The sequence below is a fragment of the Leuresthes tenuis genome, unplaced genomic scaffold, assembly GCF_036924035.1.
Source record: "Leuresthes tenuis unplaced genomic scaffold, fLeuTen1.0.hap1 SCAF_2, whole genome shotgun sequence".
Lineage (NCBI taxonomy): Eukaryota > Metazoa > Chordata > Actinopteri > Atheriniformes > Atherinopsidae > Leuresthes > Leuresthes tenuis.
In genome coordinates this window covers 22920180-22935929 of record NW_027325356.1, presented here as the reverse complement: position 1 = coordinate 22935929, position 15750 = coordinate 22920180, and the positions used below count along the sequence as shown (strand labels likewise).

At 39.9% G+C, this 15750-nt stretch overlaps 1 protein-coding gene across 1 annotated transcript in view; it reads left to right on the top strand.

Annotated features, from left to right (window-relative positions):
- The window catches only part of mettl15 (methyltransferase 15, mitochondrial 12S rRNA N4-cytidine), a 45798-nt gene that overhangs the window by 17686 nt on the left and 12362 nt on the right, over positions 1-15750 (top strand). Inside the window, exon 2 of the mRNA XM_072380714.1 lies at positions 5966-6102. Coding sequence (XP_072236815.1) covers positions 5966-6102 — 137 coding nt within the window. The remainder of the gene's footprint in view (positions 1-5965; positions 6103-15750) is intronic.

Genomic DNA, 15750 nt, shown 5'->3' with positions numbered 1-15750 from the left:
CAGGGGACACTTAAAAAAAAGTAAAAAAAAAAAAAAAATGAAGTACTTCTAAGTTTCTTGCATATGCACTGGCAGACACTGAAAAAAGACTGGTCCTTTTTCATAGCTTGTTAGTGCCTCAGGATCAGTTCATTCTTCATTTTGGAAATGACCCACAAACCTCAGATGGGTGTTTTTGTTGGCAAATGAAGCAATGTTGTTTTTACCAGAGAAGGGAGACATGTCATGTCTTGACCAGCTGAAATACCTCGTCGAGTACTTTTATTTAAACTCATGCCAAAGCAGTGCAAACAGCGCTGGATGAATGAGGAACGAAAGTATTTGTTGTAACTCTGCAGCATTCCTTTGACAAAAGAGAGATTAGTCTAACATCCAGAGATGCATTTGGAAGGAGCCTCCTGGTTAAGAGTTTCGCCAACATTTTTGTGCCCCTGTGTCACTCATTCACACACTCTCTCTTACTGACTTGGAAGTGTTGTACACTTACAATGTTGGCAGAAGAGGCAGAAGACTGCATGCGTCTGAAACTTGACTGATCACCATCAACATTATCTCTTGACAGGATAATTGAGGGAAGCTTTCATGCCTTTCAAGTTTGTCTGCTCTCACTGGCCATCTGTTTAGTGCATGTCCGCCTCCTACCTGCTATACCTGTGTACATAGCAATTACATTAGTTTAAATAAAGTATAGAGAAGAGAAGCTGTGCTACCCATCTTAAAGTTAAACTGAAATCAAAACATGTTTGCAAGCTGTAGAAACGGCTTTAATGCCATGGTGACGGCATTTAAAAAGCAATTTACTATCATCTTGATGTAGTTGGAACTTAGCAACAGTTACGAGTGTGAGATTTATGTCTCAAGTCAGGTGCACCACTCTCTGCAGTCAGTTAAACCAAGATCTCCCCCATAATCCAGACTTCCACATGTATCTACTCATAACATGCTCTCATGCTGCAAACCTGCAACATTTCTTGACACTTGTATCATGCCATGAACTTTGTGTGACAGAGAAAGAAATGCAAACCGGTTACCTCCACTCTTGCCATGGCAACGGACGCGACAAGAAAAGCGATCCCGTACCTGTGTATCTGTCTCCCTAATGGTCTGTGTGTTAGTGTAACAAGATCTGTAAAAACTCCCCTCAATGACATTTTAGATCCCCCACTGTAACTGACCTGGGCTGGGGAGTCACAAGTAGGATTTAGGTGAGTACTCAGGCTTCTCTCAGGTTCCTGCTCCCCTTTTCCTAATGAATTCAACCATAAGAGTGCTTGAGATGAGGCCCCTTGTTTTCCACATGGTCAAGGTATGATATACCATACCATGAGCTATGTTTTATGTGCAAATCTTATTGGTGTAAAAAAACTTTTTTCCACATTACAGGTTTTTGTAAAATCTCTCTGGAGACGTTTTGGACTTAACAGACCAAATGAGAGTCATTAATGTGTTTATCTTTTCCCCTTTGGGATGCAAAGCTCTTATTAAGCATGTGGTGACTGTTGTAAGTGTCTGGCATTATTGCACCTTGCAGCCTGACTGTTGGACTGCACCACTCGGACCACTCCTAACTCTCCTGTTCCCTCTGCTGGGAAAGGCAGATATTGCACACCTTACACAGAGTACAAAACACAGACAGGAGCAATTACTTTTATTTTTGGTGTCATCTCCGCATTTAAAGTCCCAGACCCCTCGCGTTGCCTTCTGGCTTAATACCAGTCTGAAGCTTTCTCTGCAGGGATGTGGTCGAGGTGAGGGCCTCGCTGACACCGTTCTGTATGAAATATCAATGTGAATGACTCATTCCCAAGTTTGGTGTCAGCCATCATTGCAAATGCCAAACTTATTATCACCAAATCTTTTCAAGAACTTGTTTTGTCTACCCGGTGGCAGAAGTAACAGGAGGATTTTCACAACAGCATTCAGGTGTTTTGGAGAAGCTTGTTTTCCTTAAGGATGATGGGGGGGCTTAATTTATCTTAAACCTAATTTATCTTATTGTTTCTTTTAGCAGAATTCATTTGACTTTTGCATGATTAAAGTGTCTGAAACTAAGAGGGAACCTCATAAAGGTGGATAGTGTTTATGCTCCACGCAGCAGTGATCCAAATGAAAATAAACAGCGTTCATATTTCCAACGTCTCACGACTTAAAATATCAAGAATCAGCCGTCTGCCATTTGCACCGGTTAGATGAATAAGCTTTACCTTTGTCCTTTAGGCCACAACTTCTTCGGTATGTTACAAAAGACTGTTGTGACAAGTGCCACCCACTCCAGTAGGGAACCAGTTTGTCTCCTGGTTGCTTGTGTTGACTGTTTTGATAAAAGCCAGCCTACTTTGCTGTTTGTGTTTGTGTTTTTGTTTTTTTTTCTGTTTTTTTTTTGTATTGAATAGCACAACAGGCAAGTTCATTATGCGTGTGACTCATCCCACTAGCCCACACCCCCTCCCCATCTGCTGCTGTGCGCTGGAAAGGAGAGGGAACCGCCATTGATCACTTCTTCCCTCACACATGCACGCACACACCCCACCTTCAACGTCACTATCGATCGGCATGTTTAATGTTTTTGTGGGGAATAACTGGCTTTTCCTTTTGTTTCATGTTACGTCTGTTACCTGCCATTTGCTGATACTTTGATAAATGCCAGGGTTGACGTGAAAAAAAAAAGAGAAAAAGTGAATTCGGCTCAGTTTGTTTAAGCAGTGATTTGAAGGGCTAAGAGTTTTTTTTTTATTTTTGAACTAGAAATAATATCTGGACAGGATGCGTCTTGCATGTTATTCCTCGATGCAGCTGATGACAGCTGCCTGACCAAAGGAAAAAATGGTGCAGAATGGTTGGCATGCGTTGCTCATTTTTACCTCTCCCTCACTCATGTGACTCGATTAATACACTGTTTAACAGATAAATGCCTTCAACTCTTTAAACACTTACAGTGACAGTTACTCACAAAGAATAGGCGCAAGTAAGCGTTTCCAAATTTCTAACCACAGAGCTCTCTGTTCACTTCCTTCACCAGGAAAGTGTTTCGGTTCATGTTGGCTTACCTTTTTGTTTTTAATTTCACGAATGGCGGACAGCTAACTTTGTTCAGCATCAAAATCAGCATAAATCAGAATAAACAGGTTGCAATGGAAAGCATTAATGAACCGGATCTGTTTAGGCAAGACTGAACAAATGAAGAGAGAAAAGTGGTTCTTTTTTTCCCCTCTCCAACATCTTGTGATTTTGAAGGACTGAAATGGCGTCATTAAAGCAGGTTTATAAAAATTACTTTGATAAGTAACTTGTAAAATAAAGTAGAACATTTATTTATGCAATAATTTATGCATAAAATGTCAAATGAATGTATAATTCTGCATAAGTTTTTTTTACATCCAACTTTCCCTTTTTGATTTGTATGTACATTATGACACTATGCTTTATTTTAGTAACATTTATTTATTTTTGTATTTACTTTGAATCGTGGTAGTTTCATACATGTTTGCCTTATAATAAACACAGCATTTTTCAGACTGAGGGCCTTCACTAGTTGTACATCTTTATGTTGTTTATTGCACTTTTTGTTGAGAGTCTTTTGGAGAAGCATGAGCGCATGAGACAAAGAGCGAAAGACTTTGTTGGCAGTTGGTGCACAGTTGGTTTATTTGAATTCCTTCAGCATGTTATCGTGGTAGTTCCCAGCTGCACCTCCACAAATCGAGACTGTTTAGACCATGAATTTACAACTGAATGATGAGACATAAACTATTAGGATCTGTCTGATGGTGTCTTGTAAGTCCATGTGGTCGAGACACTTGAATGTGCATAAGCTAACAGCTTTGTACCTAATGTGTCTATATATAAAACGTTTATTTGGTCGGGTAATCTCATGGATTGAATCGATAAAAGGGTTGGCAGAGATGGGGAAAGATTCCCATGGAAACGACTTGTGACTGTCTTCTTCATCAAGGAAGCTGTGGGATGAAAGAGTTGATTGTGTGAGGATTAAGGAGATGTGTATGAACTAACAGCAATTTCATTAGTTTGGGCTCAGTTACACTGAATGAGTCTGTCTGACATGGGGAGTTCACTTTTGTTTGCGACCACGTAACAAGTCCAATACGTACGCGTATATCGGAGCTTTCATCAAAATCTAAGTTTCACGTGGCAACTGAGAGTTGGAGGCTGAAATGAATGTTGCACACAAGTTGCATTAACGCTTTTAAAGATTATTTTATGTGAACCTTTCTGCCGGTCAGAGCCTCCTATTGCTGCTCGAAACTGCACCGAAGAGAGTGGGAGAGGCGAACCAGAGTTCGGCAAACAGCTTGAACAAAGTGAACGGCAATGTTTGGTTACACGTGGCTAGTTCATCACCCATCCATAAAGAAACATTCATTAAATCAGCTACAGCGGATCTAAAATATTGATTATGAAATATTAATATGTTTAGTTCTGACCTAGGTTTACACAATATCCCTTGAATTTGAGACCCGCTGTAATTAATTTGTGCTGTGGTGCCAGATTACTGCAGAGGAGAGTAATAATGGTTATGTTGGCCGACAGAAACACTCTGGAAATAAAGCACTGTCATCACTGACATTTGCCAGAACTCGCAAGAGATTATAACCAATTTAAAGAGCGATTAAACAAATGCTGGCCCTGTCATGTTTTTCCGGTAGAGTTTATTTTTCGTGTTACCACGATCATTTCTTATCTGTCAGAGATTTCAAAATGCAAAGGTTGGAACTAAAAAAAAAGTGCCATAAGAATAGCTTGTAGAAGATACTGTTTGATTCCCATATTGGATGGAACTGTCTAATTAGAGGAGTATTGCAGTAATGATATGTGTAACTTTGCAGTATCGTACCCTCTTTTAATTCAAAGGTTTCAGGACACGATGAAGATCATTTCGTCCTAACTAGGTTTTAACATTAGGTTAATGCAGCCACGGATGAACAACAACAGATGACACATTACGGGTCGCCTCAACATTTTAATCAGGCTGAGGTCTGCACTTCGACTGGGCCATTACGACACCTCGATTCTTTTCTTTCTCAGCCATCCACTTGTAGAGTTACTGGTCTGCTTGGGATCATTGTCCTGTCCAATGTCAGCCAAGTTTTTAGCTGTCAGACAGATCTGACCTCCCATCTGACCCTAGAATACTTTGGTATAAAGAGGAGTTCATGGTCCACTCAATGACTGCAAGGTCCCAAATCATCACCCCTTGACTGTTGGTATGAGTTGTTGGTTCTGATAAGCGGTGTTGGGTTTTTACCAAACATGGCGCAGTGCATTATGGTCAAACATCTCCACTTTGGTCTGGTCTGTAGCTTGATCAGAGGGAACTTTAAAAGTGAACAAGACAAACATGTTCACCCATTTCATGAACTTTCATATTTAACGTGCTAACTGGAGCCTGTTGAGTCCTAGATGTTGCTCTTGTTTTTTTGTAGTTTCTCTGAGCATTGCACGGTCTGACCTTAGAATGAGCTTACATGGACGTACACTCCTGGGAAGATTAGCAACTCTCTTGAATGTTTTCCACTTGTCAATAATCTTCCTTACTGTAGAGTGCCAGACACTGAATAGTTTGGAAATGGTTTCATAACCCTTCACAGAATGATGGGCAGCAACAGTAGTTTCTCTAAGATCATTGCGGAGTCTATTAAACCTTTAAATTGATTATTTTCAAAATTTTTTTTAGAGTACTTTTATAACTGAAATTTTCAAGTTCAGACACAACACTATTTACCAGTTCGAGATGTATATGTTGAGGATATCTACATTAAGCTTACATGTCACATTAAGTTTGCCTGAGATGAGAGAGACAGAAAACTCTCTACAAATGGCCTTACAGTGTCCTACTGAGCAAGAAACACTTAAATGATGAACTAACATCGTGATGGTGATGATGAATTGTTTATATGGCGTCCTGCTGTGAGAAGAATGTGTTGTTTTCTTTCTTTCTCGCATGTAGGTGGTCCTGGACATGACATTTGGAGGTGGTGGTCATACCAAAGCAATACTGAACACTGTTCCCGAAGCCACAGTCCTGGCTTTAGACCGAGATCCGACAGCAGTTTCTGTGGCCCAGCAGTTAGCCAAGGAACACTCGTAAGTGATTTATTGAAAAAGACCAGCCTGACCAGAGCACAAGTTCCAGCTTAAAGCAACACACTGTCTAGACAAATGTTTATGCTCTAACAAAACTAATGTTTCACTATAAATTTTTATTGTCACAGTTGACTGCTTGAAAAACTTTAGAAATGTTTGGTTAGTGGTCATCATTTCTTGAAGCATACTGTGGGTTTGACATACAGCAGTATTGCAGCCTTCCCTCTGTTTCTCAATTCTTCCCTTAGCACCATTCCAATACAGCTTGCCAAGATACAGCCCCTGAGTTTCACCATCCAATCAAATCCATTCTTCCTTCTTAACTTAAAGCTTTCTCCCCCCACGCAAAGCTGGTGGGCCCAGCATGTCATTTGTCAGACTAAGGGCCCACGCCTGCTGTGTGAGGGAGAGCTGCCTCCCACGTAGGATCTATAAGTTATGGGGAGGGCGGTGTTAAAAAGTGAAGAGAGAAAAAAAAAAAGAAACTGAAAACATAAGAGTGAGAGAACAGGGAGACACGAGGACACAGTGCCAGGGTGAGAGGGAGTGTGTGTGCATGAGCAAGGCGCGGGTGGATGAAAATGAGATGTTCCTTAGACCATGGCGTGGGAAGGAATCCTTTTACGTAGATTCTGGGGAAACCTCTCTCAAGGGAATCTGCCGGAGAAATGTGCCTGTGAGCAGAGAATGACAATTAAGAGAGAGGGAGAACGAGAACACTGTATTCTGTCAGCAGCAATATACCCCCACTGTAAACTTTTCCACGCCTACTCGTGATGCAAGTTGAGAGAGGCTAGAGAAATCTAGCAATTAACCAATATTATTGGGAGCCTGAGTAAAAGACCCTGCCTGCCTACGCAGTGCAGCCACACAACAGGGTTAGAGGATTTTCTTTCTCCTCTGTACTCCCGTGGCTTGAGGAAAGTATTACCTCAAAGCAAACTGTTGAGTGTTGATGTCAATCTAAACCCAGTTTTACTGCACTAGAAGAGTAATTTCACAACCCAAACACTTAAAAGCATAAGCTTATAATGGTAATGCTTCTCCCTGAGTAATATTCAGCCATGTCTTTAATGCGATTTGTCTCCTGAATGTTGAGCCTTGCTGTTCTCTGCACCATTCTTCTTGTTGCTATGACTTCCCTGCACTTGAGGCTCTGCAGTAGTTATGCCCACAATAAATGTTATAAACCTGAAAAGACAAGAGCGTAGTTGAACAGATAAATATTGAATTGATGTTTTTTAGACGGGGTCACACAGACTGACAGAATGTTGTGAACTATAACGGACTTTGTTGATTAGAAAACAGACACCGTGTTGGCCGCCACATCAGCTTTGTGGGATCCAAAAACTTTGAAGACCATTTTGTTATAGTTTACCAGTGCATACAGAGACTTGGTTTATTTGAAATGTTGTTTTCATAATGGTAGTTAGTCCCCCTTGGTTGTGGGGTTCTGTCCGGGTACTCCGGCTTCCTCCCACTGTCCAATAACACGCATGTTAGGTTAATTAGTGACTCTAAAATTGTCCTTAGGAGTGAGTGAGTGTGAGCGTGTGTGGGGTTGTATCTTGTTTGTCTCTGTGTGGCCCTGTGACGGACTGGCGACCTGTCCAGGGTGTACCCCGCCTCTCGCCGAATGACAGCTGGGATAGGCTCCAGCCCCCCGGCGACCCTGAGTTGGATAGAAAATGGATGAATGGATTCATTCTCATCTACACTTATGTGATTATGTCTACACACACAAAGCATTATGTTTTTATATCAACTTTCAAGTCCCAATCCTGTGAATGTAAAATTTAAGTAAAGTTCAAACTGCAAGATTTTTTCATCCGATCATTTAGTTGCTCACACTACACAAACGTGTTTCTCTTGTGTTTTGGAGTTGTAGCGTGTTCATGTGACCGAACCGCGTTCACACGACATGCACGATCTGCAGCTAGACCTTATAAACTACAAGACTCGACGCCTTACTGTGTCCGATTGATCTATCAAGCAGTTACAGCTGTCACTCAGATAAGTCATCCTGTTTACAATGATGCTGCTATGCACACAATACAAGCAACTTCTGCTGATTCATTCTGTTCTGCTCACCTGGTTTTTAAGGAGAAAGTGGCACTTTCCCACCACAAATATAGGATGTATGGGTGACCTCACCAGTATTTAACCAAATTCTGCTGAGTTTCATATGCAGACCATAGTCTGTGGATATTATGTTGATGTATGTTTGTTTTCTTCGTGACCTTCACCTGACACTCTCTTTCGCTCTAATTGGAAGTAGCTGCTCGCTGATGTCTCAGCGTCTGAACATGCTTCACAAATGCACGTCCACATGTTATAACATTTTGCTGTCACTGAGGGGACTTTTGAGAAATATGTGGAGCAATATGAACTGTGGGCTGCTCTTGGTTGCGTTGGTGCTGTTGTTGGTCCTTTAGCTTTGCTCTGTTTTGGAACAGTTACAGTGAAACTACACTAAGTGTTGAATAATGAGGACTGTCCAATGCAGCTGCTGTCTGTTCATTTCACCTATGCGTCTTGGCTGTTTATTGATTTTGGTACCTTATCATCTTTCTTCTGAAATCGGTTGCTGTCAGTCCCTCTCAGCTCCAGCTGACATTCAGCCAGTAGGCATTTTACCAACATCATCTCCAAATCCTATGAGCTTTTCGCTTTTTGGAGGTCTGTGGGGGCTGAGAGTGACACAGAGAAATTCTTCTGTGCAAGTATAAGTAGGCTTTCACACTCAAACAAGCTTAATATTAAGTTGGAGGCTGGGATGGCCATGCTAGCCTCTTAAATCACGTATTTCAAACTTTTACACTTAGCAGCTGATATCCATTGATTTGCTTCAGATCAAAGCCATTTGTCTGCGACCGAAAAATCAGGCTTATTGTCTCATAGTGTGAACTGGGCTTTGGAGCGCAGAGAGGGATTTTCATTGTTTGTTTTATGTCAAAAAAAGAAACCATCAGGTTTATTATTTGTGTAAGTTATTCGATTTGCTTGAATAAAAAGTGTATGAGTTACGTCCCTCACAACAAAAGCCTTGCAATTTTAGTACTCTTATTAGTTGTAACTATGTAACAAGTTACCGGTTACCATGGTAACATCTTTACCCTCTGAAGCATCTGTCTGAAGCATCTGTCTGACACACTGCTTAATTTCCTCACTCATACGATCAACAATGGATCCATTCATTTGTAGGAGTTTAGAAGATCTCAGCAGAGACATTGTGAGACAGTTTTCCTGAAAAGACTCTTGGTTCATTAAAAAATTGGTTCATTACTCACGGACTTGAACACAAACGCTTTTATGATCCGTCTGTCATTAGTGTAATGTGGATTCATCCTCGGTGCAGAATTAAATCGATGTATTTTCCTTCTGTATAATACAGTAACTCATGGGCATAAATGTACCTGTTAGGTTGTCAAGCAACAAATCATTTATCGTATAATACTGAGGCGATCACTGTCTCAATACAACACCCTATCTTTAGAGATTCAGGGAGGGTAAATCACCTTTCATACTGTAATTGTTTGCAATGAAGTAAATATTTCAAGTAAGGGCGATTCTGATTTAGCCCTATATGACCTTAAACAACCTCTAAAACCTCCATTAACACCTGAAAATGAAAAAAAAGAAAGAATTTGAGAGGTTAAACCTTTTGCTTTTATAGTAGATTGTTGAGCTTTGCGTTTGTCAATGTTAAAAGAAAAAATAGATTTTTTTGGGTGTCTTGAAAACATTGATGTGGTGCACATGTTGCTTCGAGCTTCAAAGATTAAAGCACTCATATGTTGCATAAGGTAGTAATGGCAAGATATTTTTAGGAGGAAAAAAAACTAAGCTGTGAGTAGGCGTCTTTGCATTATTCTGTGTTATGCACAAATTCCAAGTAACCAGGTAATAACTTCAATCAGTTAAGGTAATGGTGGATATTTGTATTGGGAAATGAGTCTTTTCAGTAAGGAAATAAATATTTTGAAATCAAACTAGAGAAAGCAGCAGAAAAAAGGATACTTGTAGAGGAAGGATGGGAAGGCCCCCAGTGAATTAACAGACATGCAGTTACAAAAACACACTTATCCTTAAGCTTTGATAATAATTAAATAAGTCAGAGAAAGATCTTTCATAACCGCCTTTAGGTCAGTCGTGAGTGACCCAGAAAAAACATGTATTTTGAAAGACCAGCCTATCTGTTTCTTGTATACCTCTCCTTCTTTTATTTTTTTTCTCCTTCACTCACCGTAGATATTTTCATCACTGCTCCCCTGCTGAAAGCAATCAATCAGCATCTTGTCTTAGGCTTCAGTGACGCAGGTAAAAGAACTAAGCAGGTCAACACAAGGGAATATTTCAGGCTTGATTTGTGAGGAGGCAGCGTCGTGTCGAATGAGCATGCGCTCAAACTGAATGTTCCTGATGTCCTCTCTGCGTGTTTCACTTATCAACAGGAAAATATGAATGCCAGGGAGTATTAAGTGAGCAATTTTTTTGTTTGTTTGTTTTGTTTTGTTTGCATGCTATTAAAACTGGTTTGATAGAAGTATAGAATCAATTTTATAGACATCAGAATGATACTTTTATATATATATATGTAAGATTTATGATATATATATATTTTTTTTATACGTCATTAAGGAAAGTCATAGTATCATATCTTATTTTTTAATTTCACTGTGATTCATAATACCTGTCTACAGTTTTTATAACTTGAGTCTACTATATGCTTTGGCAGCTTTAAAGGACGCCTGTAGACAGTTTGTGGCGTCCTTCAGCTTTGCGTAGCTTAACAACGCTGGGTGTCTAGCAGATTTCACTGTCTGCTTTTCTTTTTTTTTTTGGTGATCCCAGTGTGTGGAGGATTAACATGAAAATACCTGGGACTTTGACCTGAATTAGATCTTGTTTTGAACTTTGCATTCCCCGCTTTGTCGTTTGTGTTTTCAGATCTCATTTCCAGAATAGTTGGAAGGTGAACGGGTACGAGAATCAGAAGATAAAACAACAAAATGGAGGTTATTGGAGACACTTTCGCAGTGTATATACGTGTGGAGTGTCATGTGGGTCGAAAATTTAGGGGAAAAAAAAATTAATTAAAGAAAGAAAAAACAAACGCTTTTCTTACGGCCTAATGGAAACCTAAGGAAACAAGCGTAGCCATCACTGCTATTGTAGATCACTAATTGCTATCACTAAACACGCTCGCCTCTTTTTCGATCACTCTGCGATGTAATCTGCAACGCTTTAAACGGTTGCGGGGCAAGTTGAAGCAAAAATCTTATCAGTATTGGGCTCATTCACCGAGATACCAGAAGAACAAAAAAATTAATTAGTCTGATGTCAATGTTGTCGGAGCTGCAACTAAAAATAACTTGGATCTCTTAAGCAATTATGAGCCCACATTTGAACCTCAGCACATAAACCACTGAAAATTGTCCCCTTTAATAATATAGGACCTTACATAAGGCATTTATATCTCCAACTCTGTTTCTAAGCCACATAAAGAAGTTAATAATTTAGACGTGTTATGTAACTGTTTTGCATATTTTTACACCCTTCAATGGCTCACAAAAAACATGTTGTGGAAAAAGTCGCAGTTTTTGGTGCAAGGTGTGTTCATCACCGGCAGGTCGGCGGACACATGCGCTTCAGAATTTTTATTTCCAACAATTGAACTGCTTTTCCTAATGTGAGGCAGTCCGGCACAACGAAATACAGGTGTTAGCAAGCTCTTTGTTAACGTAACTGAGTTCGAGTGTGAGCTAGCTTATACGAGACCAAGATCTTTATTTTTGTCAATGTGTCTGTTGGCAGTGACGCTATCGGAAAATACATCATGTCAAAAAATACATAGAAGGCCTGCTTTATTGGCTCTCCAAGCCAATAAAGTGAGGAATTCAGCAATAGTCTTATTTAGTTTGTAATTTGTCGAGAGGCTCGTGGCCTCAGTGGTCGTCCTTTCCGCTGTCTCGCTCGTGTCTGTCTGTCACTGTTCAATGGAAAAACAACTGACTGATAATTTTGACAATTTGATTTAGAGCTCCAATGGCTGATATGCTGGCCTGTATAAACGACGGCCATTTACTGAACTTGAAAACACTAAGATGAGTGTATGATTAAAGATCTTTAAATGCATTACCTTTATTTGCAAGCATGTTACATTTGTCTGAAAAGGAAATTAAGACGCGAATTCCAACCAACTGCTCTTGTTGAGTACAACCAGGGGCACGTCATACATGTGCAACATGTATTCAGTAATTTTAGCTTTTGTGAATCAGTTCAGAATCATTGACTGTACAAATTATTTCTGTTTGAATTTTCTGCAACTAATTGTGTCGTTATATAGTTTATGTACAGATGCATTCATAGCAATGTGATAAAAAGTTGAATGAAATAAATGTGTTCTGAGAAATGGAAAGAAAAGAGTGGAATCTAAGCCTGGAATTTGCTCACTTGTGTGCTACCTTATGCAGCACCAAACATCAGATAAATTTAGCTACAAGCTTTGAGGACACAACAAAGTTGTCATCAGTGCAGCTCTGCTTGACCTCCAGCTGTCAGCGTAAATAATCTCCAGGTAGAATGCAGGGTTAGTTAAATATTTTAAAACCAAGACAATTTAAAGTAATAAAGTATGTAATCGCTCACCAGAAAGAGTTACAATGCAACAAAAAAAAACATGTAGAAGATGGATGTGGTCGGTAGAGTGCTACTGAGGAGGCGGTAACAGCAAGGGATTGCATAGGTTATAGGGGAAAACAGCAAAGCTTACTATAGATTTTTCAACAAACTAATCACAGTGAAGGATAGTAAAAAATAAAAAAAAACCCAGCAGAGCAAAGGAAGGACCTGGCAGCGTGGGTGAGGCGCTCCCTTGCCGTTTTGTCATCAGTGGGCTTTGAAATAAAAGACCTGCCAGTTTGTGTTCTTTTCTTCGGTGCCCCTAGTTAATCTTGAGAGAGGTACAGTCATCATAATGCTCATAAAGAGTTCAAACTGTGGAAAACTGCATACGGTCCTGTTGTACCCGGGGGGGCAATTTGGCTGTCAGACAGCGGTCAATAATAGTAAGAATACTGCAACCAATTACTCATTACAGGGTATACATGGATAAGAACAAGTACTCACGTTACACAGTCACATCACCCTCTTGTTACCCCGAGAACCATGCGATAGCTAGTAACAGATCAGATGTAAAATACAGTTTTGTTTTTAGCGTTCTGGTACTGCTCGTGTCTGCACTTTGATTTAGTACTCTTGCAACATGCTTTCATCATCTTCTGTGGAAAAAAAAAAGTTTTTTTTTTTTTTTTTTAACATAAAGCAGACCAAAGGGCATCGTCAGAGCGTCGAAGCAGGCGCTACTTTCAGATAAATAGCAATATATATTTTTTCTAAATGCCTCCAGTTTACAGCCGTTTAATTTCATGCACAAACTCGTGGACAAAGATTCATATCGAAGTGCACCTAAAAAATGGGTTACAATTTGTTACAAGAGGTAATTAACAGTACTGTATGTTGCTTTCTTTAAGCGGTGAGCGCTCATTGTGGGCTCGCTTACACAAGCATGCACTAAAATCAACTAGCCTTCTCCTCCAGATGGAGGTTCACGTGTTGAGAACAGTGACTCGGTGTGTGTGCACAGGTTGCTAGTTGCCTCAAAGATGGGTGAGACATCAGATTTAACAAGGCACAAGAAAGTGCACTGCATATGTTCAAAGGGAAAGTTCAACCCCAAATGAAATGTACTTTTTTTTCTTCTCTGCCCGTAATGCTATTTATCTCACTAGGTTGTCTCAGAGTGAGTTTCTGGGTTCCCGAGGTGCCTGCTGCACTAATGACTCTCATCTAATAAATACAATGGAAATGGATGGCACTCGGTTTAAATTAAATTACATGAGAAAATCCACAAGTTTTGGTGTGATCACTTTAATGCATGAACTGTTTGCTTTCTATTCAATTCAGTTCAGTTTTATTGATAAAGCGCCAAATTACAACAAATGTCATTTCAAGGCATTTTGAAGATGACATCCAATTCAAGCCAGTTACAATCCAATTCATTGTAATCCAATTAGAATCCAATCAAATCCAATTTATTCAATTCCAAATTAGTCCATTTCATACAGACAGAGCCAATTTAAAAAAAAAAATAAAAAAAAAAGTAGCTTCGTTAAGGAAACCAACAGATTGCACCGAAACTTCTCTTTGATCCAATCTCCCGTCCTGAGCATGCATGAGGTGACTGTGGAGAGAAACGACTCCTTTTTAACAGGAAGAAACCTCTGGCACAACCAGACTCAGGGAGGGCGGCCATGCGCCTCGACCAGCTGGAGTTTGAGAGAACAGGAAAGACAAACACAACAAACACCAATTTAAAACCATGAGCTGCATCGCTTTGCAATAAGAAGCCAAGTTTAAACTCACCAATAGCTGATTTGGTATCGGTTATAATTAATATAGTCAACCATAGGAAGACTATGCTGATGAATGATTTTATGCACAATCGCATGCTATGTTGGTCCACTGATTCTGGGTCTGTTTGGCTGTGTGATTGTACAGCACTGCCTTGCATATTTGTATTCCTAGCAGAAAATTGACTGATGCCACATCATGAGATGGCAAGCTAAACACACTGTTAATGTAGATGTGACGTCAGCACATTAAACACAACCGAAGACACAGTGTCAGAGCAAGTTTGAGCAAGTTTAAAAATAATAAAGAGAGTATGGTATGCTTCAGTTGTGCTGCTCATTAAAGCCCTCATTTACTGTTACCGGCTAACACGAAACAGCACCGATGGGAGGGTGCAGTTCTGCAGGTGACTTCCTGAATCTGTTGATTCACTAAGTTGGATGCAACCAGCTCATTCTGATTATGACCAGAGCAGTCGACCAGGAGCAGCACAAATTAGTGTAAAATCTCAAATAGTCAGACCTGTTTATAACCTGGAGGATGTCGTTCACTAACGACACGGATTGTTTCTTGCTACAACACAGGACATGTAACCATGATGTCTGTTTGATCGAGGTGTTTCGATTTAAAAAAAAAAAAAAAAAAAAAAAAAAAAAAACATTTGCAAAGGTTCAAGACCGCACACATAAGTGAGGAAGAGCCATCAAAGCCTAACATTGTATAACAAAAAAAGAAAGCCTTTTGGACTTACCAGCTGCCACTGTAGCCATTATCCTCAGCACTCAGGGACAATCCAGGGGAAAATGTATAAGACGATGTCCCAGCTCCACAAATGACGGTGTGTCTATTGAGATAAAACATACATAAATAAAAGATGGAACAAAACGTGAAAACCTGTAAAAAGCTTTGGTGCAGCAGAAAAAAAAAAGATGCACGACTCCTTCTAATCGGAGATTTCAGGTTGTCTTTTATTCCCTCTGCTTCATTGAGAATAACATGGATTGACAGTCATAATAATAATAATGCCTTTTTCTGATTAAATTGGCATGAAGGGAGATTCAACTTTTTCACACGCTCTCTCCTCTCGCCAGTGTTGCACAAAAACCTGAGCTTCCTCCTCCTTTGCAGCAACTATTAAAGCAGTGTAAAGTAAAAAATTTAAGCAAAGCCTGTTTTTGCCCATTAACAAGGGCAAAGTCATTAGTTAATTGTAAGCTCACAGCTTTGTAAATC